This window comes from Hippoglossus hippoglossus, chromosome 14 (assembly GCF_009819705.1).
Source record: "Hippoglossus hippoglossus isolate fHipHip1 chromosome 14, fHipHip1.pri, whole genome shotgun sequence".
In the NCBI taxonomy this organism is placed as follows: Eukaryota; Metazoa; Chordata; class Actinopteri; order Pleuronectiformes; family Pleuronectidae; genus Hippoglossus; species Hippoglossus hippoglossus.
The window spans coordinates 10,465,747-10,490,008 of record NC_047164.1 but is presented as its reverse complement, the minus strand read 5'-3'; the positions used below and the strand labels follow the sequence as shown (position 1 = coordinate 10,490,008).

At 41.7% G+C, this 24,262-nt stretch overlaps 1 protein-coding gene across 10 annotated transcripts in view; it reads left to right on the top strand.

Moving 5' to 3' along the window:
* The window catches only part of rapgef6 (Rap guanine nucleotide exchange factor (GEF) 6), a 137,328-nt gene that overhangs the window by 12,942 nt on the left and 100,124 nt on the right, over positions 1 to 24,262 (top strand). For all 10 annotated transcript variants that reach the window (XM_034607675.1, XM_034607673.1, XM_034607672.1 and 7 more), the window contains exons 2-4: positions 17,440 to 17,510; positions 18,205 to 18,261; positions 21,718 to 21,801. In XM_034607675.1, coding sequence (XP_034463566.1) covers positions 17,440 to 17,510; positions 18,205 to 18,261; positions 21,718 to 21,801 — 212 coding nt within the window. The remainder of the gene's footprint in view (positions 1 to 17,439; positions 17,511 to 18,204; positions 18,262 to 21,717; positions 21,802 to 24,262) is intronic.

Below are 24,262 nucleotides of genomic sequence, written 5' to 3'. Positions count from 1 at the left end.
CATGTGGCTTCTTGCCCTTGCATTTTTTTGTCCTTCAGGATTTTGAATACTTTTCTTTGTTGCTACAGTAATAAAACATGTTCCCTGTGTGGCGAGGGTTCGGTAGAGCACAGGCAGTATGTAGGTTTCAAACACCGTAGGCTGTAAATCCCTCAGAGACCGGCCTGTAGTCAACAGCAGCAGCAGCATTCCTTACGGTAGCCAAGCAGTGCTGATACACGAGGGAAATGAACCGTTCTTAATTTAAACTTCGAGCTACCTCTTTGTTTTGCCTGTAAAAAAAATCAACAACAAAAAAACAAGAGCGCTGCAAGGTTACTGCACGAGTTCCCTCCAGGGGTCTGAGCTGTTGACATTGACTTATGTGGTCTGTAGAGATGAGTCAGGACTTTGAAGACCAAAGTTTAAAACTGCTCCTGTGTGTCTGTCTCCGTGACTGCGTCATTCTCTCTCTCTCTCTCTCTCTCTCTCTCTCTCTCTCTCTCTCTCTCTCTCTCTCTCTCTCTCTCTCTCTCTCTCTCTCTCTCTCTCTCTCTGTGTGTGTGTGTAACTGGTCTGTGTGATGTAAAGTGGTGGTACACTCTAATACAATATGAACTGATTTAGAAACATGACTAATTCACATCTACCAATCAAAACTGATGTAGCTCTTTAAGTAGCTGTTTCCTGACTCCGTCCATTTCAGAAAGTTAATTGTGTCGGACAGTTCTGAGTCATCGATAATTTGTATTTTCTTCATAAGCCGCCTCGAGACATAAGAACTACCTGCCCTAATATAGCTTGACCAGTCAATGTGACACAAACTGCTTTTACATGGTTTGAGTCTTCTTGTTTCTGAAAGTGCCGCCTTTCCCATGTTTTTCATGGAATAAGAATCTGTAGCCTTTTGTATGTACTGTATTATTTAAGTTCTTTCGCCCGAGGAGAGATTCTGGCTCAGTTACTGTTTTTCTTGTATGTGGCTGCACATCATTAGCAGCCATGACCTGTTTCTGACCTTGATCCATCGTAAAAGAACAACTCTCCTCAGGTCTCACACACTGAACCTTTGTGAAGGCCAAGAAACCTTGTGGGTGCGTACGACCACAAAAAGCTTTTTCGAGCAGCAAACATCAAATTTGGACAAATTCAACACGTCATTTGTGTGGATTCATTTGAACACAAGTCACATAGAGTCAAAGCATTAGCTTAGTTTACTGATGGGACAATAGAACATGCAATAGGTCGAGCTGAATGTGACCATTACCTCAGAAATGATACAATTTTGAATTCTAACTGGCCAATACAGGAAAAATATATAAACCTTTCTCACGTTGCAAATAAAAAGTGACAGCTATAACAGACATAGTACATTTACAAATTAGGATTTAGTGAGCTGGGGAAATGATTGAATAGGACACCAGCTAATCATTATTTTCATCATCAATTGATATACTGATAATTGTATCCAAGTTGTTTATCTATAAAATGTCAGAAAAAGTAGAAAATGCCCACCACAAAGATCCCAGCATAACAGATGTTTATATGTCCCAAACTAAAACGATATTCAATTTACTAAAATATTTATTTCAGAAATAATAAAAGATGAGATTGTTGCTCATTTAGTTATGAATACTCCATTCAATGCCATAGGGAAATACTTAAGATTTAAAGCCAGGTTTTTTAAGTCAAATAGGGTATTAGAGCACAGGGAGCTCTGTGGTTGATCTTTGGTTAATCTGTGGCTGTTTGTTCCAAGTCTGCCAGTTTTTTTTAAATTCAACAAATGATATCTGGTTCATCAAACACACCAAAGTATTCGTCTTTATGAATTCATCTGTCACGGGTGGATCAGGGAAGGATAACTGCCGACCCTAACTAGCTGAGGTTTTGACAGCGAGTATCAACTGTCTTGTCACGTCCATTTGATGCTGGGCGGCTGCCAGCTGCCGCTATAGAGTGCGATTGAGTCTGGAGCCTTGACAGAAGCAGTGCTGTGGGAGGCCCCTTTGGCAGATCCCACTGTGGAAACACTGAGTCACTATCCACATCACAACACAAACCCCGGGCTGCTGACGGTCGTCCGCCTTCCGCTTCCCATTCAGCCCGCTACCCCAACACCTCCGCACTTTCTAAACAAAACCAGGGGGCCAATGTTGTAGGAGCATGTTACATTTTAATTAAAAACATTTTTTTTTAAAAGGAAAAGAACATTTCAAACTGTGATTTAATGTTTTCCTTCCTTTGAGTAATGAGAAAGTTGATTGGAAAACAGTCCATGAGCATATGGTCCTTTTGTCCCGTTATTGTGGATGTTGGATCATCTACTTAGTACAAACAATGCAACACATTGTTTGAGCACCTTTATGCAAGCAAGCTGCTGTGATTTCTTCTTGACTACATTAGATTAATATTTTGACTTGGAGTATTATCTTTTTCCTGATTGAGTTTAATTATACTCCTTCTTTCCCTACCCATGCCTCACACGAAGCCTCCCTACTATTTTGATATTCAGAATAATTCTATTGCAGGTGGAACCAACTTTGTATGTGCAATTAAAGAGTCATGGCCATATAATGTTTGCTACAAGGTCCTGTACTGACAACATTCTAGTTTTAGAGACTGACGCCAAGCCAACTTAATTTCTTTCTCATACGCAGTAGAAGAATGAAGTCGGACTTTAAATAATAAATAGGACTTTCTTCCACTTAGTCATCACTGTGCTTTTTCACACAGTCACTCAGAATTAGATCTACAATTCAAATGCATTGAATGTCTAGGGACAGGTCTCATTTTTAGAAATTAAGTCCATCTGTACTTGCATGTTACAGGAATATAAACTTGAGGTTTAATTCGGTATTAAATCAATTAAAACCTAAGGTCTGTTCGGAAAAAAAAATCAGTCTACTAAAACCTTTATTTCTGAAGACAAAAAAAAAACTGATAAATAAAAAGCATTTGAGAGCTTTAAACTTTTGGCTTTTATTGTTAATCGTTGCCTTGGCCTTGTTGAATGGATATGGCTGGAAATAAGCTTTTTTTTATTGTTTATTGATTTTTATATTTGTTAATGAACATTTGGTGCAAAGGCATTGGTTTGCAATAAAAGCCAAATGTTTAGAATCTCAAATGCTTTTTTAAAGTTCATGTTTCTATCTTCTTTAGAGATGACAAAGACTTTAGTTTCTCTTGTTTGTCGAAATCCTGCTCCTCAATCGGTGAGCCTTGGCAGACACATTGAATTCTGTGTCTGAATCTTCTTAGCTGTTGTCCTTGTTGTTTGCATCAAGGTAGCCAATTGTCTGAAAGGAGAAAAGAGAAGAAGAAAAAAAAAAGAGACATTTCCAAAACTGCATTTCACCTCCCCAATATGGATTTCAGTGAATCACAAGCCATTTCATCTGTTGCGTGACTGAAGAACAAGGGCATTATATGAAATGCTCGTACAAACGGTAGATAAACGCATGTGTTGCATGATCCAGTCTTCATGTCTTGATGATGGTATCTGCAAGTCTGTGCAGTGACCAATCCTCCCATTAAATGCTCATGTAGCCTGTATGGAATTCAGCAGGATGCCCCTGGAGGCCGGCGTTGTGATTGAGCAACATGAAATAGGGCTGTGAGTAATGTGTGGATGTAGTCCCCTGAGGCGTAAGTGGTTTGGTTTCCAAAGGGGTATGAGTAGTACCAGTTCAGCAGGTAATGATAAAGTTCATGCAGACACCGTCATGTTGGTTCAAGCAACACGCGACAGCAGAAGAAATAGTCAGTTTGATTATCCACTATTTTGACTCACACAATCTTTTAAGCAATCCCTTGTTTGAGGAGTCACATATTTGACTCAACCACTGACTTACTCATTTTATGAATCACTCATTCATTCATCCAGCGATCAGGGGAAGGAGCACCAGTAGCAAGGTTCCGTTGATACACACACTCAACCAATCTTGAGTCAGTCTCAGCCGTCAATCATGACATATGACCCTGTTTTCATAGCAATAACTGACCAAATAAAACCAAACGTATCGGGTAGAGCTGTAACTATTCACGAACCCAAACCGAAGTCGCCGTCCAGACGTCCTTGGTTTCGGTCGCGATGCACGAAGATGGAACTGCGACACATCCCACACGCTGCCACAGCAGCAGGTGCAGCCTGTTGCATAATTGCATATGTGTGTCCAATCACACTCCAATCCAATCACAACCCTGTGTAATCTGATCCAACACACAGAAGTAATTGATTACTACTTATTTATCAATTACTTTCTCACTCACATCTTTGTTCTTGTCCAGTTATTAATTTACTTGTTTACTTTATTAAAATTCATGATTTCAGTAGACTTCTCTTTTTAACCCCTCCACTCCCTTCCTCACAAATTTGTTCACCTCACTGCTTTCGTCTACACCGTTACTTGACTTTCGTTCACTCACACAAAGTACTCGATCACGTCACTCTCCGGGTTACTTGTTTGCTTGTTGGGTCAACTCCTCTGCTGACAAGCCTGTGAAGAACGCACCGTGCTCACCTCTGGAATGCCGGGAATGTGACAGCTGGATTCCCCTGAACTTCCTGTCGGCCTTGCCAACTCGATTGTATGAAACAATGAATGAGGAATCCAAACATGGTGGCCTATTCATGCCGGAGAAAAGCACAAGCTGGAACGTTTTACCCACTTAAATTATACTGTATTCTCACATGGCTCTTTGTGTCTTTTTATATTTTATAGGTCCCAATGGTTCAATCTGAGATAATTTCAAGAGAGCATTGTTATAGCTTTAACAGCCATCTACTGTATTTAGAAGAAACAACTGTGAGTGGCAGTAGTTGGTGAAATGTGTGCATGTGTGGTTGGGTCTTTTAAGAAGTGTGTTGGGTGGAGAAAGAGTTGTGGAAGGGAAGAGGTCAGAAGTTGAAAAGTTGCCTTAAGAAAAACTGAGATGGGTTTATTGAAAAACCTGCTTATCTTATTTTGGAGCTTTGCAGACACATAAGCTGCTTTGCTAAAGCTACACTGTTGGTCATGGGAATTTCTTTTATTTTTATGTGTTTGTACATATGGTCGGGTTCAGTGGCCTATAGCTTTCAATATATATACACTCTGCCCCCACTTTGTGTGTGTGTGGAAGTGCAATAAGAAGACAGCATTGGGCCTTGAGGGTTTTTTAGTAGAAGCAGTCGTGGAAAACAAATTCTGTGATACTGTTTACTGCGACCAAGACCCCATATTCCCCTTAAAGACGCACCAAATTGTACACACTTTCATCTAGATCCATGCATTTTTCCCTGGGAAATTGGTGTAAATTTCAAAAAATGCCTTATCTCACAATGTTAAAGAAAGTGAAAAATAAATCCTGGATCCCAGATATGCACCAAAACCTAATGGGTTCTTCCCTGAGCCCTGCTGCATCCTTCCAAGTTTCGTCATTATCAGTTCAGCAGTTTTTGTTTAACACTAACAGATAAACTAACAAACAGCTACGAAAACATAACGTCCTTTGCAGAGGTAATCATTTTATAAATTGAAAAGTTAACTGGCTCAAATCTCTTTTTCGTGCTTCTTAAATGTGTATATTTTCTGATTAGCTAAATTGTAAACTGCAAATCTTTTGGCTTATGGACTGTAGTTTTTTAAAGGTGTAAATGCAGGCTTAGGGAATTTATGGCAGGTTAATGCACTGTGAGGATAATAGAATCTGCAATTTAAGTAAATGGACTAAAATAAACAACAGCCAAACAACAAATTAACAATAAATTATATTGTTCTATTAGCAAAACACTAGCATCAGTTGGATATGAGTAGGATTTTCTTGGCTGAGGTTTTGTCTGTCAGGTATGACTGTACACGCTGCTGTTAACTCCTCCACTGTTGGTCTACCCTTGGACACAGTCGCGAATTATCACACTCTCCTATCAGATCAAATCACAGCCGTTTATTCCATTCTTATCAGGCGGTTGTGCAGTATGAACCACGACAGCCACATTTATGTAAGACCAGCATGTGCACACATACATCCACAGGGCACTGAGGGAAAAAAACTGGGCCACGTCACTCTCCTGCAACACTCAGTCGTCAAAGTCCTGTAAATAATTAATTTATTCATAAGCAGATTTGCAAACGATGCAAATGTCTCTCCTTATATGCCGATGCCGGTTCTGACAGGGCCTCTCTGTGTGGAGTTCACATGTTCTCACCGTGTCTACGTGGGTTTTCTACGGGTACTCTGGCTTCCACAGTCCAATGACATGCAGTCTGGGGTTACGTTAATTGAACGTATAGGTGTGAGTGTGAATGGTTGTTGTTCTTTGTATGTTGTCCCCTCAAAGCATAAGTGGTGTAGTTAATGGCTGGTTGGATGTATAGCTAAGAAAAGCTGCCACATTCTCCGATTCACTACTGATAATAGAAGAAATTCAAAATCAAAGCTGATTCCCACCTTTCTCCTGTCATGTGTTCCCCACTAATTCCTCTGACAGTGTTTTTCCTGGATGCCACGACAAACGGGGCAGAGGTCAGGTGACTTTGTCTTCTTCCAGTTTGCAGGTCCAGGTGCCCAACCAGTCCAGTTTATTGATAAGGCTCAGATTAGCCTCAATGGCATGGTGCACAGTGTGTGTAGTGGAAGGTTGCGGGTGGGGGGGTGCTTCATTAGGACAAGGTCTGTTGACTCAGCACCAGTGAGCAGACAGCGCTGTTAAGTAGGCATGTCAGATGCACAGATGGAGATGGATTGATGTCCCCCCCCATGGAAACGACTTGCACTCACACACATCCTTTGAGGCGATTAAAGTGACGTTAGGCTTTAGTGATGTCAGTGATCGCAGTACTTGCCATTAACAAAAAAAGGTAATGACGATGCATGGCAGTATCTGATGCTGTAACGGGTGTTCGTGCTTATTTGTTTTTCTGTGGACATTTTGCAACCTGGCATGCTTTCTCAAAAAATGCTGTTATGCCTGTTTTCACATGAAAATTTACTCAATCATTAACATTGGTTCCACTGACTTTTCTTATGAATTTATGAATTTTCCTGAATGTACATTTTATTCAGAGACTAAAAATGACAAGTGAATTAGCTGGATTTTTTTCGTGGCTTAATCTGTCGTTGGTGAGCTGAGTCACATAGACTTCTTCTGTGCAGTCAGTCCACTGTTAACTGGGAATTACTTTGGGTTATGTCTACACAGATAAGAAACCATCTGCTGGCAGGGATTTCTGTGTGTGTGTGTAAGGAGGTTTGACTGTAACTTTGGCGATAATATGGCGCGTTATTCCGCTGTTATTCAACGTGACACACTGTACCGAATGTGCATCTTAGCCAATGATCTCATAGTCATGTCCAGAGTTGTTGGGATTGTCAGGGGGGAACAAGCAGAAGAAACGGACTTGGATAAGGACGTTCATCTCATTGTGATTAAGTCTTTAAGTTTTTACAATTATTTATTCATGTAGCTTTTGTTCTTAAATAGTCATTTTTATAACTTTTACAATTCTACTCCTATGCACTTTATCACTCCTTCCTGCAGCTATGAAAGTTATTTTAGTTGAGAATTTATATTTTTCTGGTCTCTACGGCTTAACTTCTCACAATCTGCACTAAATCCCTCATCAGCCTCTATGCCCCCCCTCCACCCCCAACTTAAATGGTGGCTTTTACGTCCCACTCTCCATTTACAGGAAACCTTTTAAGGATTATTGCTGTTTTTTTCCATTTAGCCAAGAATAATGAAGCATACATATGAATGTGATTTCTTCAGTGCTAGTAGTGGTTAGATTTCGCTGATGTTTGCACTGCTCACTACCAAAGAAACCACGTGATCCAGGTTCACCTGGTTCGTACATGACCCGGGGGGCATCCGAAACATCTGAGACTCAGATGAACAAAACCAAACAAAAACTGAATCAAGCTTACATTCCCACAGGTTAGCTAAAACTAACAAGGTCCTCTTCAAGACGCGTTGTGCTTTTTGTCTTATACCGTCTGGTGTGCACACTCCAGAGCAGTTTGAAAGCAGAGTGCCACGCTGTGTGGCTGTTTTTGATTTATGGCACTGCAGCAGGAGTGTGAGAAACGGAGCAGAGCTGCCTGTCTGAACATATTGGTGGAAGAGATCAGCTATCTGTTCCATATCTTGGCCATCTCCACCGCCTGTGGCTTCAAGGCCACGGCCAAGTGGGGGCATGCATCAGTTACTTTAATTTGAGCCCTGCAGAGAAGCGGAGCTGTCCTATTCCTTTACATGCTTCTTCATGTTTGTGTTTGCACATTTCGGTTTGTGTGCCTGCCTGAACTCGGCAGCCCACCCTCAGTCTTTATCTGTCAGCTGAGCTCTATCTGGCAGGAACCTGCAGCAACCGCGTTCAGCTCGGCACTGTGTGTTCATTCTCTAACATCAGCTACTTTCGATAGACGTAAACTCTCTCTGGCTGCTGTGTCCCCCCCCCCACTGCAGAGGCCAGCAGAGGCCGAGAGAGGTAATGAGGGAGAAGTTAGAGAGGCTGAGGCATGAACGACAAATGAGTTTAAAACCGCAGGTGATGAAAAGCTCTGTAGTGTCGAACTTTCAGAAGTTACAGCCGGAATAATTAAAATGAACCATGGCATAATGTGAACAGCTCAGTAAATGAGAGCTTGTAACAAAGGTGCAGGCTGCTCTGGGGAAATGATGAATGAGTGCAGAACGAGGCGGTAATGAGAGGGAGCAGGAGGGCGTGGAAAACTTCTAAGAAACTGTTTAAGATGTGTTTGAAACCCAGCAGCTAGTTGTGGACGGGAAGCACAGTGTAATTAGTACAGATGTTTAAAATTACGAAAGGCTTTTATATTTATGGAACATAGGCAGTCATAAAATAAATGATATTTAATTTCCCTCTGTGTCAAAATCCAATATGAGGCGGATATTGATGATGGGCTGCATCATTGTGACTTTTTCTAGTAGCGATATAGATTTTCTTCATCAATAAAACATTTGGAGAAAAGGTTTTTGCTCTTAGCATTTAGCCAAAACAACAAAATCATTGAATGAGACGCATTGGGGGTGTTGCCCTTCACCTCAATCAACTCAGCTACATTTAAAAAATACAGAATGCACAATGCAATGTAAAAACAAAAATAACAAAACAAGTATAAAAATGCAAATGAATAACACTCTGTGATGCCCCCTTTCCTCACTACCAGGGAAAGTTCATTCTAGAAAGCATGAACTGTGCCTGCTTCATTCATTTCAACAAAAATAAACTTCAGCTAAGATCAGATTTTCCATTTCTGTGTGTGGCAGTGTCTGTGTGTCTGTGTGTCTGTGTGTCTGTGAGTGTGTGTGTGTGTGTGTGTGTGTGTGTGTGTGGCTGTGTGTGGCTGTTTGGTTTGGCGGGTGGAGAGATGGCAGCTGGTGTGGTGCTTTTTGGGCCAGACTGGCTCTTCAGACCTCCTCCAGTAGGAGTGAAGAGGGAGCGGATGTTCCCAGTACTAAGTCTGGTATGAAGTGGTAAAGATTTGCCATTCTGCACAATGTGCATCATTCCCAAGTGGAGGTGATTTTCCTAAAAATAATCGTTTAAAAATATTTCCAACTAACCAAGATCTATTTGTCGTATATTTGCTTTCTGTAATTCCACATACTGTCAGTTTAAACTAACATATACTGCAATTGTCCAGATCATATCATGTATCATGTACAAGCCTGACTCATTTAAGTTTCTTCTCTGGTCCCGACTGACGCCTCCCCCCTAACCCTGACGCTCTTACTCCCTCCTCCCGGCTTTTTCCATAACCGCTCCACCACCGGCACCAGGACTGTCGTCACTGCACTTTTTTTATGAACCCTAGTTTTCACAGTGCAGAAACTCTCAGGATCCGGGACTTGCACTGTATTTGTGTCCAGCTTGCAGAGATGCTTTAAATGATTTTTCCCTAAGTTATCCTGGGGGAAAAAGTATTTTTGTGCGAAGGGTTTCAAGCCCCTCTCTCCGACCTGGGTTTGCTCCTGAAAATAGTTCCTTTGTCAAGCAGAGCTGTGAGCAATGAGCAGGGGATTTATGAGCTAAGTGCTGCTAGTGTACTTGAAACCTCACACTGATGCTGACAGTGATAAGGCCGCACTGCACGCGGGAGCCGAGCTTTCAGCGAGGCCTCTGTTTCGTGTGGATCATGATCCGGTCTGGAGTTTTGATACCGAGGGATCATAGCTGGTGCTGTAAAGACCCTGTGGTTTAAACCATTAAGGCTCTGTAGGAATATTAATGTTATATTGTGCTTCATGTTAAGCTTTCACTTGAGCCTCTTTAAGCATCTAGTAAGGAGATTATACAGCTATGTACACATTGAGCAGTGAATAAGTGTATTTGTCTCTCCTTTGCTATTTTACTTCACTCAAAGATTATGACGATTCATCAAGATTAAATGTGCATCTTTAACTGTGCAAATAAGAGGGATTATAGCTGCTGTAATCACCATAATATAATCAATGAAATCAGCCGACCTTTGGCTTTGATCAGCAAATATATCATAACATCATGTTCTTAATTTACAGCCAGATGTCAGCACGTAATGAGATTTACAGGCCGCACGATTCTTTGCTTTCACCACTCAGAAGCAGAGACTTCAAACTGGTGCGTCGTTTACTTCATGCTATGTTATATGGAACTTGTGGTTCGCTCATCACAACTTTGCTTTAGGCAGTAATCCCCTCTGCCCACACGCACGCTGAGGTTTACGGTGCAGTAGAGAGCGTTTCGTGATGAATCCCCTTCTCATGCAACCTCCAACAATCTGACGTTTCTGCTGAGGCCTGTCTGCAGTCCCAGCAGCCATGTCTGAAGATAAACAGAGCCTCTCCATTCGGTGCATGTGTGTGTAACGGTGGCTCACCACTCTGCAGAGAAGAAGTGGCCTGTTTCAAAAAGAGACGCTTGATCTAATATCGTCTGTTCGAATCCTCCTGGGTTGTTTGGTCCTAGTCCACATACAGTAGATGCACATTAACAATCTGCATTAATGTTACATAACATTCAAAAGTTTATTATAATCTTCTTTGTTGTACTGTAGCTTTGCAGTCTGTAGAAAGCCAACTTCAGATTCAAACTTAAATTATTTTTTAAAGGATTTTGTTATGATTTAAAGGGTGAAATCATTTGCATATTGTATTACTGTTGTTCATTGAAAGAACACATTCATGTTTCTTGCGGATATGGACAAAGGGGCCATATCAATGAGTTCCTAGGGAATAATTCATGGATCTTGATGATATAAAATCAGGCATATATTTAGGAGAGTGATATCTATAAGTGTATGTGCTGCCGCTCTATTGACAGCCATTCTAGTTTATTTTGTGTATTTGTTAAAAATTCCAAGATGTGATGTTTTTCAGACTTTTTCTAAACGTTAAGATATATACATACATTGTGAATATATTGTACGCTAAAGCATTTTGGTCCCTGGCTTTTCTGCTTGTTATCCTATAGCCCAGCACAATGTTGACACAGAGGCTTAAGCAGTCAGTATAGTCTATGTAATGTAAATGTTAAAGGCCGGCTACGCAGGCAGGATGTTAGCCAAGCTGTTTGTTCTGCCGGCTTGAATGGTCGCGTTGTATCGTCTGTCTACAATATCGTCTCTGTGTCGGTGAAACGCCGACCGACATACTGTACATTCTGCTGGAGGTGGGTGTGGGACGAGGGCTGACTGAACTCCGAACAAAGGCGGACTCAGCAGGAGACGAGACCTGGTTCCTCCTGAAGAGACTTAGTCCCATTTTTATAAACAATACTTTAGTCGAGGAAGTTTGAACTTTTTTATGTTGAGATCTTTTTTTATTCCTTTACCTGAAATTTAAAAAGCAGAGTGTCGAGAGTTGGACTTGCAGTATTTGCACAACAGTAGCCTGCTCATTCCTTACTCATGTAGGAGTGCCGCAGCATATCAAGAAGTGTGTGTGTGTGTGTGTGTTACAATAGGCTTTCTCCTGAAAGGAAAGGGAGAAATGTGGTGGGTGGGACAACCGCCTGTGTGCTGCTACAACTTGCTTCTGTCTGACTCCTGTGCTGCAGCAGCTTGTTATGTATGAGTAACAGGCATTTTTTTACAAGCCACATGTCAAAATGTCACAATCCTGGCCTGGCTGAGGAGTTCTAGAAACAAACATGCTACTAAAATGGACGAAATGGCTCACAAGAAAAGGATGGTCAGAGTTGTGATCTGTGCTTGGTTCTCATGGGAGGGCCAACAAAGGCAGCAAACTGGTTTTACATCATGTTTCTTCTACAGTTTTGTCACTTTAGTACTTATTTATTGACTGCCGTTTTCAATTTGGTTTTGCTGTCATTAAAGTGAACAATTTAAATGTGTCAGTATAAATGTTCAGTATCTGTTGGACATGGTCTCATTGAACACAGAGAGTGATGTTTCTGCCAGTAGGTGGCAGCAGCACCGTGGCTACCTACATTCACACATGAGCCATCTGACCACACACACACACACACACACACACCAGACACAAGCACAGCGAACCCGGTGCATCAGCCTCATTTGTCTCACTTTTACTTTGACAGCCACACTATTAAACATTTCTGCAGCTAGTAGCAAACCATGTGTCCTCAAAAAGACTCGACTTTTTAACAAAATGAAGGACTTTGTCTCTTGACCGGCAAACACAGTTTGATTCTGTGAACCCATGTGTCAAATAAAACATGAAAGTCGGAGGACTGCTGCAACATCAGTACTTGGTTTAATGGTATCAATCACGCATCTTACTTGCAACCAGAACAACTACAGAATTTTAACAGTGAGATAGATACTGAGAAACAATCAGCTGTTTAAGATTGTAAGTATCCTTAATTTTAACTGCGATTGAAACTTTGACCAAATTTTATGAATTAACCTACAAATGCATCCTCAAGAAGTAAAATAAAAGCCTCAGCTGGTGATGAGTTAGATTGGATGAATGGATCTCTCCCGAGGATACAAACCTCTTAATCACGGCTGGGTTCATCAGGCGTCCACATGAGCCTCCAGGGAGGTCAGGTCAAAGGTCGCTTGCTCGCTGCCCTGTGTCGTCCTCAGGGAGGACCGGACAATGAGACAACAATGTATGGGACACAGGCTTGAGGTTAATGACATGAAAGACATGGCTTTGATAGTTGTACGTGGAAACCTTCTGGGTTTGGACATGGATAGGATTTGAAATACTGTTAGAAAAGCTTCTAAACTCAAGTCTGGTGCGTATTGCACAACAGAAATGTTGTAGTTATTGTGGATCGAGGGCGGGGGCACGACTACGTCAAAATATAGGGATTACCTCAATTGTATAGGCAACCAGACACCAGACCCCGGCCTCCACGCCCTCAGTTCACATCCACACAGAGTCTGCACTGAGAAAAAGATTCATGTGGCCGGTGTCATGATCCCGTTACCGTCCTCTCTCTCAGTGAAACTACAGATTGAAGCGACAAAGCAGTGGTTCCCTCCCCTGACATCCTGCTATCTGTCTGTCCCGGCCTATTGATGACCTGCTTTACGCAATCAATACATGAAATAGGGACAGTTGGCTTCATGGGTGAGTGTAGTAGTAGAGTAATCACTATGCGCTTTGTTTAAAGGTCATGCTGGCACATTTGTAAATCCATATATATCTGGTGTTACTGTTGTTTTTTGTTTTATATCCCTTTTCTACATATCCGTGAAACAATAGTAGAAAAGTAAAATGTATTCACCCTACCAGTCTGATGAGCCAAGGAAATGAGCAAGATCAGCATTAAGTCAAACTCTGCACTGCTCAGTGAGTTTGCTGCAACACCCAATTTCCAGAGCTCTAATATAAACAAGTGAGGTGAGACGAGGTGCAGCTTTACAAACCCAAACCTGACTAGTTTTCATTCATATGTTTGGGTTTTAGTCTTTTGGACTGAAATAAAATAAGCACTTTGAAGATATCATCTGAGGAATTGTCAAATTGTTCTTCTTACTGTTTTCTGAAAATGTACACACTAATAAATTGAAATGATAATCAAGAACTAATTGACAATGACATTTGATATATCAAAGTATCAAGTATCATGTTGATTCTAGGGTTGCGCCTCACTTTATTTGTAAGTTGTATAATGGGACCACAATCGGAAAAAAATCCTGCTCATACATGCACCATCTAAAGTCAGATTTTAGGTGATAACAGAGAAACCTTCCATCTTAAATATGTAGCTCTTTGCTCATCTTATGACGGTTGCTTTGTCACAGGCCAAAAAACTAAAATATTTCCATATGGTTGCCACTTAATACAGAAGGACCCTTGTGAAATAATGCTTTCGGTATTGCTGCTGTACGGTAATGTAACCCAGGAAGACACTAATAAGTCAGGGGGTGTAGGGTATTGGGGCTGTCTGCTCTTATCTGATCCACCGCACTCGCCTCAGGCTTGCAGGCACATAAGACACATGCATGCTCAGCAACATGACAGGAGCGCTTACTGGAGCAGTTTGTATAGCTCAATAACCCAGTTAACTGTGATTTGATGTCAATACAGTTCTACCTCCTCGCCGCTGTGAACCTTGCTTGTCGGCGTCTGCTCGCTCTGCCTCTGGATCAGTAAATGGAGGTTGCAGCTCTTCTCTGGCCGGGTTGAGCTCTTTGGTCCTTCAGCGATGAACTCTTATTTTAATGAGAGCCCTGTGTTCAGGGTCATTCAAGGTGCAGGAGGAACTACGATTCCGATTTTTGTCATCAGGATAAACCCTCGTATACGGTTTCCTGTTTGCAGCTGAAGGAAACCATAACAAACTTTAGAAAATTCAAATACGAATCAGCATGGGAACTAGACACTCTAAATAAGGCTATTACATTTCTTTCTAACAGTATCAACTAGTTCTCAGGTAGCAGCGATTCAACGATATCAACCTGCAAAACAGGACATCACCTTTATCTCTCATCTCCAATGTTTAATCTCTGTCTGACTGCTCTCTGTTCACGCCCACTCTTTTTCCTTCTTCTACACTTCTCTCTTACTTACCTTCCCCCCCCCCCTCTACACATACCTTTCCTTCCTGAGTCAGACAGAGCCAAAAACACAATCATCAGGCAGAGGTGTGTTGGTCCACTGCATTGAAGGCTCTCTATTCCCTGGTGTTGATCTCTGCTTCCTCTGCTTGACTCTGTTTACTAGTACAAACATACAGTACATGCACACTTACACGCACATATGATCCATAATTTCTTTCTTATTGAAATTCATATTTGTGTGTCTCTTATCAGGGGTTTGATTTGTTTATGCTGCTTAGAAAATCTTGCACAGCCTCTGGCTACACAACCTCAAAATATACAGAACACGTTTGTCCGACTTTCAGTATTTGTATGAAATGCTTGACAATAATTTTAAGTCTGTTTGCACTATAAACAAAAGCAGTTCAGGAGATTAATGCTCCAGCAAAGGAAGCACACACTGCAAATATGAATTTGGCCTCTAGGGACTTTCTGATTTATTAGTTTCAGATTAGAGCATTGTAACTTTCCCAGTTTTGTGTGGGTACTTGCTAAACTGCAGCTGTGCCTCGGCTTTAGCCTAAAGAGGCACGTTTGTAAGGGATGTTTTTTTGTCAGTTCAGGTGTTTGAAGTTTCAAAGCCTGGTGCAGTTTTTTTGCTTAAATATTCCCATTTGTCTCACCTGCTTGGATATGGGTGACTATTTCAATCATACAGGAAATGTATAAATGCTTGAAGGTGAACCTATGTTTTGTCTACTACAGATTGACAGAAAAATGGGCATTGAGATGCAGACACGTTAATGATTTGGCTTTAAATTGTAAGTACACAGGCTGTAGCTTTTATAGGAAAGGTTTGCCTTTAGAACAATACCGTGTGATTGACAGCTAGTACCATCCAATGGGTGTAGGTTGTAGGTGTAGGTGGGCGTGCAGTGTCCTCGAGCTCTCAACCAGGCTCCACCCCCACTCCTCCAAATATGGTTACTTCTGGTTCCAAAAAACTGAAAATGGCTCTGGACAAAATGCCAAACTCAAGGCCTCACTACAGTAGTTCACAAACCAATGAGTGATGTCACGGCTCATAAGCACTTAGCTGTAATCACTGCTTTCTGTGTTAATGCTAAGCTAATCTAGCTGGCTGCTGGTGGTAGCTTTACATTCAGGGCACACACATGAAGGTAGCACAGCATCAACCCTCTCGTCTAACTTCTGTCAAGAATTTACAAACGCTTATTCCTCCAAATGTTGAACTGTTCTTTTGACCTGCCTGTTTACCTTCAACTCGTGTGTATATATATATATATATATATATATATATATATATATGGGTATATACAACAACCATCTTAAAATATTCTATGTACAGGCTACTATATGGAGTCAGTTAGACTGGGATAATAAATGGTGAGGATTTCCAAAAGGAAATAAGTCGTCTCTCCTCTCTGCAGTGAATTAGCCATGCATCTATCTGTGTGTGTGTGTGTCTTTGAACATGCGTGTGCACGTGCGCAGTCGGCCATGAAGTCCACCTGTTAGAAGTAGCTGTTTGTTTGATCCCACAGATGCTTATGAGAAGCTGTTCCCTTCACACACACACACACACACACACACACACACACACACACACACACACACACACACACACACACACACACACACACACACACACTCTGACATCCTCTTAATGTTTTGACAGCTGGCCCTGATAGAGGAACTATTTTAAGGCCTGCAGTGGATATATCTGCGTGTCTCGCTGCTGTCATGTGCACTGATAAGTGGTATGCCTGCCTGTCTGTCTGGTTTGAGGGTGTCAATTTGATAGGCAGTGTTCGGCATCGTCCAAGCGGCTTCTGTCAGAGAACACCAGCACTGGACGTGATTTACATGGTGCTGAGACGTTCCACACACTCAAAACAATGAGCTAATCTTTTAAAAAGCCTTGACTTCTAAAATGCTGCAGCAAACTCAGCGATTTCCAGGTTTTTACAGACTCGCGTGTATAATATGTTTATTGTTTGAAAGAGCAGAAAAAGAAGTGGCTTCCCACTAGTAGCAGAGGTCACAATGTTACGCATATCTTAGTCGATCCAGTCTGTCAGATTGGGCCTCTGTGGCACAGGCGGTAAAGAGGGTCGTACATCAACCAGAAGGTGGTGGTGGTTCGATCCCTATCTCCTGCATTCTGTGAAATAATGAACCCAAATTCCCCCTGATGGCTGGTCAGACCGTGTGTGAGTGATATGTGATAGAGAAGGTGTTGCACTGTGTGAATGTGCGTTTGTGCTTTCTTTTTCTTTATATTTAAATTACACTAAAGTTTATGGTCAAACTTTAAAATATCAAGTCTCAATTACATTTCTCTATCATAGGGGTTTGATAACAAGATCTTAGGTGTGCGTGTGGAAATGTGATTTAACCATCTCACCTGTTGAGTTATGGATGTCGACAAGCTTAGTAATAGTGAATTAATTCCTTCATCTTTTCATCCTACAGGACCTTCACACCATCTACTGCCACCTCTACCATATGGACGTCCTCTCTCACCTCAGGGAACATCAGCTTAGGTAAAGTCTTTATTTTCTGCTATTGAAAGATGAGTCAATCACAGTATCCGTTTACCAGATTGACTGTAGAATAGCCTATAGGCCAAATTTCTGCGTGAATAGTAATTATATAAGGCACACCCTACCCTAACAGGTTTAAGAGCGATTAGAATTTTTTCAAGTGCCTTTTGCTCGAGGTTCATTTTTCCACGTTTTGTTTATTGTTCACAGGACATTCACGCTTAGGTGGTTGTTACGCATTCACACCAAACATGTTTTAAAATGTTCTGTTTGAAGGGCAGGCATGTGAGGAATGTGGTTGTTGCTTGTTTGGTTCAGTTAAGCAGATTGTTATCAGCCCTCCTGACAAATACTTCCACAATGGCAGGTTTTATAACAATGATGGTTTAAGATATTGACGGCTGTTTCTCATGATTAGTAATGAATGATAAAGTTGATGAAAAGTCAGAGTAAACCTTTGCCCGGTGATCAAAATTGAGTTCTCGTGGGGGCATTTGACTTGTGTTTGCAAAACGTGGGCTCACTTGACCAAAATTCAAACACACTGCAAAATTCAGGCCCAGCTCAGACCAAAGAAAGTGAAACACTGGTTGGGATATGTGATGGATTGTCAGAGCTAGAGAGATGTATTAGGGATGTTGGGGGGGGGGGTTTGGGAGGGGAAAAAGTTAACATCTTTATCTTTCTCTCTCAGGTCGATGTGCACCTCAGGGAGATATGAGAGACATGATGCTAACCACGTCCTGTTCTAGTAAGTACAAGTCCTCGCAATGTGCAGGAAGTGCTCTGTTTTCTGCTGCACTTCATCTCTCTCTTTATTAAAATAACTTTTTCTTAGAGTCGTTTTATCAAACAGTTGTTTTTTGTATTTTAATTCAAAGTATTTACCCATGTTTGTTTCCATAATGTCCTGATTCAGTTATTGGTAGCTGTACGTGACTTGTAATCTTTTATTTTGACCCTGTGACATCCATCTTAAAGATTAGAATTAAGATATAGAAAGAGGTTAAAAGGTTCTTGGTTTCAATATAAATTTTGCTTGGGTCTGCGTTTGTTTTTTCTGGGTAATCCACCGTCCCGCCACATGCAGATTGGGGTTAGTTCAAGTATGTAAATTAACCATAGGTGTGAATGTGAGTGCGATCTGTCCAGGGTGTACCCCACCTCTCGCCGTATGTATGCTGGGACCCTCAAAGGATAAGCATCACAGATAATGGATGGATGGAAAATGTTCTAAGTAGAAATGTGGATTAAGGCTGATGTTAAATCATCCACATTATGTTCCGTTTCTTAGATAAATGTTTGAACAACCCATTAGAACCTCATGTCTTGTGCTGTAGGTGCATTTTTTTTGCATTTGATCCATTTTTCTGGAGCCTATTACAGGTGTCGGGTTGAGGACACTGATGTAAAACTGACGCTAATGTTGACAGATCCACTGATAGCCTGCCTGCCTTATGTTCTGCCTGTCTGTCAGAGGGTGTGAATAAATGGATACTGAGGTGAATGAGGCAGAAAGACGTCGGTTTATCATAATATAGGGTGAGAATTTAGAGGAACACTAGTCAAGGGGAAGGGGGAGTAAAGGGGGAAAAGAGGGATGACAGAGGAATAATATAGTAACAGAAGGAAAGGCCGTGGAGCGTGTTGAAAAGAGAGGACAATAGATGTTGGGATGATGAGAAGACAAGGTGGGGAAGTAAGGAGCTACATTAGAAGAGGGTGCAGAGAAGGAGACAAATGGGGCGAGGAAAGAATAGAAGGAGGAAAGGATAGCAATGTTGAGAGGGAGGTGAGACGTGGTGAGAAAATTAAGTGAGGGGAGTTTTGAAACAAGGTGGGAGAGGGATGAAGGCAGCTGAGATGTGGAGGAAGTGTGAGAGATGTCCTGTTGATGTATTATAGTCCTCGCTAGAATCACATTAGAAACTCAGTGGTTTCATTTACCATCCAATAAACGCACTCACACACACACGCGCACATGCAGGCACGCAAGCACACACACTTCCTCTCTTGCCTACCAGGGGCCAGTCTTTAGTACCTTAACCCAGAACAAAGCACCTGCCATGTACAATTAATCAGTATCTCACACACACACACACACACACACACACACACACACACACACACACACACACACACACACACACACACATACACACATTAACGTAATCAGCCCCCTCTCTACTCAGGGCCATGGGCTATTGCCTGCTTTGCCTGCCCTGTTGCAACGCCCCTACCAATGTGCAAAGTTTGTGCCTATAAAAAGCTCTGCCCTTATAGTTGAATGCATTTAGAAATTATTGGTCCACATATAGGACATGGAAATCCACTGTTACTGTCAATGGAAGAAGAGGGTGTTGTTCTTCCCACTCCATGTTCCCAGGCTTTGTATCCATGTGTCTGACTGACCTCTTTGATTGTTTCCTGACTCTTTACTGACTCGTGCACCCAGCTTATTATGTGTATAATTAGACTGGTGCTGGGTATTAATAGATAAGATCAATACGTATAATAGCGTGACCAATCATACATCTTCTTTTCAGATGTAAGAATTTCATGTTGAATCGTGACAGACCAGGTTATGTGACTCAGCTCTGTTTATTCCAGCCCTGTTAGCATGGCTGCATGCTAATGGGTTCTATGCACCTTACATTATATCATGGCTCTATAGTGCTTGGCATGGAACATGTTTCCGCTAATGCAAAATGCATCACTTGGGATTCAAAGGTTGGATGTGCACTATATTTTCTTTCAAATATTTAGAGATCCCACTCTGCATTTCTTTTCATATAACTTCTGCATTTTTCAAAGACTTGAGATACTTGTCATGCTAGAATCCCGCCATGGATTAAACCGGTCTTTCCAGCCAATTCAGCCCTAAACATATAGATTTGTGATGAAGAGAATAGCCCCAAGTCGGCTCCAAGAATCCGCCACAAAAACATATAACATAGAGCAGGATATACAGTGTGTAAGGAACAGAGCACCAGTTAAAAGCCTGAGTAAGCAGAGCTATGCTGAGGCAGCGGTAGGGTTGGGAGGAGGGCCGGGGTCTCAACAAATGATTTGTTTTAACTTCAGGGGACTTTTAAACTTTCCATAAAGCACTGCATGAGCTTGATTCTGAGAGCAGCCCGGAGTGATCGTAAATAAATGGCCAGAGATCCAGACTACGATCAAAATTAGGAACATATGCAACCGTTTTGTCTGCAAGTTACATTTTCTGGTGCGAGTGCGTGATGATCGTTAGGCTATTTAGGTGCTTTGGTGTTTGGTATTGTGTTCAACAGTATGGTTTAAAGAAGTATAATTTCTTCACTGGATCATCGTCATAATGAAATTCAAACTAAAGTCCATTTAGCTTTTACTGTGTTTCAAAGATGAAGAAGTCGGTAGCTGATTATTTCCAAAAATACAATGAGTAAAGAGATAAGGAGGCTGGTGGCAAGGAAGAGCCAACGAGAGGTCTTGACTCCGACACAAGTGATGATGAGAGTGCAGGAAGATGAGAAGAAGAAAAAGCACTACTTTCAACCACAATGTCTATCACAGCACGAGTGCACGAGGTCCATCAAAACAGCCCAATGATCAACTGGCACTCGCATGTAAAACTTTAACTTACACAATCTCAGAAAGTTGTCACATATGAGCCTATTATGATCACAGTCTGGAGCCATGGCAAAGGTGGTATGAAAAAACCTCAACCTACCGTTCATGATAGATGTTGCCACCAACGTCTCCGGGAAAGAATGTGAGATTGTCTGAGGCGGGAATGTTGCCGCTCTATATAAAAGGTATTAACAGGGTAGTGGAGGGCATTGTTGTTGCACCATTATACCAGCAGCAGGTGTAGTCCCAGAGCCGGATCAGAGCTGGAACTGTGAGATAGACGCAGATGCTGTTGTGTTACACTTCACGTCTCCGAGTCTGCACACTGGGTTGGCAATATGCCGGCTTGTTTGATTCAGTGCAAACAAGCAAAGGAAGCGTAATGAAGTGTAGATTTAAACTAACATGGCATTTTGGAAAACTAAAAAAACGTACACACCAAATAATTAACAATCATGATATATAACACGTGTACAAGGATGGGGATATAGAAAGTTCACATTGTCCGTGTTTCTGACACATTAGGTGTTGTGAAGCACAGACTGCAGTGTTACTCTGTTAGTGTTTCACACCACTGTGTTCTGTCTCTCCTCAGCCCAGACAGCATTGCTACCTGTTGGTACATCCTGCTCTCTGGATCAGTCTTCGTCAAGGAGCACATGTACCTGGCAAGGTGCTGGTAAGTAATCTCGCACATGCACACGCACACACGCGCACACACACACACACACACATCACACACACAGCATTAACTCCAATTATCCTATTATTCCTCTTACTGCATTTTTAAGAGCTCACTTCAAACAGGGGCTGGCATTTTCCTGAAATTACATGTAAGCCGCATATCTTGTCAGATGGTGTGTGTGTGTGTGTGTGTGTGTGTGTGTGTGTGTGTGTGTGTGTGTGTGTGTGTGTGTGTGTGTGTGTGTGTGTGTGTGTGTGTGTGTGTGTGTGTGTGTGTGTGTGTGTGTGTGTGTGTGTGTGTGTGTTTTTCTGCCTGTCTGTGTGTTGATCTGTAACAAGAAAACAGTCATAAAGGGGAAAGGTATCAAAACACAGACCTGATAGCCGAGTTGTTTGGGTGCATACCATAAACCATACCAGGGCAAATATGCTCTGAGCAGTAAGGACCCGCTTTGACTTCTGGCTGGCCAGGTGATGTTCTGTCAAAAATTCAGAAATATATTCCCAAAAGACGTACAAAAGACAATTTTTAACGACATGTCAGGCGTTATATATATCTATATTTCATATAAAAATAGAAAATGCATTCCAGAAATGAAGCGAAAATATCCCTGAGTCATTCGGTGTAATCTTTCGCCAAAGACGTAATTCTGAACCATTGTCTGCAAAGTGTTGATCAGTGTGACCTAAAATGACAGAAATCATCTTTGCTTAAAAATATATTTTACATGTATTTTGACTTTTTAGGGGGTTGGCTTTATGACCTATGCTGCAGCCAGCCAATGAGGGGTGTTAAGATGATTTTGGCTTCACTTTTGGGGAGCCATCATGTGGTCCTACTTTACGAAACGGTCAGAATAGTCAGAATAGTCAGAATGAAAAGGAAAGAAATCTTGCCAATGTTGATTAAAATAAATTACTGTTATTGATTGATGAGGGAGGAGCTTCATTTTTTCAAGAGATTCATCCAGAACATGAGAGCATTGTGAGCTAGTAAACCAGTATCATAAGAAAATACCAGCCCCCACTCCTCCACAGACCCACGAGAATGCCCAAAAAAACCAAGACTCATAAAATACCTTAAATAGCGATGTTGCACCTGTTTAAACACTGGAATTGATTGTAAGCAGGAAAAGCTGTGGCAGAAATCGGTCGGTGTTCAGCGCCAATGTTTTTCTTTCCTCTGTTGTTGTAGTCGGCCTGAAACTGAAAGCATTGCATGCCAGGAATGGAAGAGGGGGCAGGCACATATAAATGCCTTTGGTGCATTTATATGTCTAAATCAAAACAAAAAAAAGATGAGCCCCTGGCCAAGAGTTTCATCTGCTGGAGAGTGTTTGTTAGGAATTGAGACTGATGACTCAAACTCCACAATACCTTCACATGTGCCAGGGTTCCTGTTGGTCATGGTGTTTCTGTTGAAGGAAGCAGCTCTTTGCTTTTAACGTTCCCTCGAGATTGTCACTGAAAGTCATTGCAAATTATTGAGCACTTTACAGGAACATGAAACCAAACATGAACTCCAATCATGAAACTGAGAAATGAGTTTAGGTTTTGTGAACTTTGGCATGTCAAGGACCATAATTCTGAAAATACGGTACACAAAATTCATTAATATTGAAAATGCTTCTATTTTAGGGATACAACCAATTCCTTATCATTTGAGTAAAGTGTCTTAAAATAGTGAAAATTGTTCATTGCAGTTTTCCAAAGCCCAGAGTGATGACTTTAAATGTCTTGTGTTTGAACACTTCTCAGCGTCACTGTTGAATAATTAGTTTCAATAGACACTGGTGCTCTAAGTGTCGTTATTTGAAAGGCTGGACACCTCCCTTCTCTCTGCTGGTTAAGTTTGATTAGAAATGTCAGCGGAGTGGACTAAACTGAGAAGAATTAAATAATGCAACAGTTGGTTCAGTTGCTTGTACTGATTACAGATCATTTACAGGCCACATGTTGAGGGAATGAAGAGAGAGAAGTAGCTGGTGTGATGTTAAGTCAGTTTATCCAACAACAACAAAACAAAGCACCAACTGACCGACTGGATCATAGTTGGCCAAGTATCAATAACCTCCGGGCAGTGTGCGTGTGGGTGGGTGTGTGGGTGTGTGTCATTCCAGTGTAGGTCAGTAGATAACAGAGTGGGGTGGGGGAGGGTCAGTGCCCTGCAAAGGACTGTGTGTGTGTGTGTGTGTGTGTGTGTGTGTGTGTGTGTGTGTGTGTGTGTGTGTGTGTGTGTGTGTGTGTGTGTGTGTGTGTGTGTGTGTGTGTGTGTGTGTGTGTGTGTGTGTGTGTGTGTGTGTGTGTGTGTGTGTGTGTGTGTGCGCGCGCACATGAGTACTAGTAACAGCAGGGGGGCTTGGAAAGGGTCACAGAGGGAGCTAATAGGGGAATGTTGTGCTTACGTGTGTGTGTGTGTGTATGCGTGCACGTGCGTGTGTGTGTGTTGGGAATGC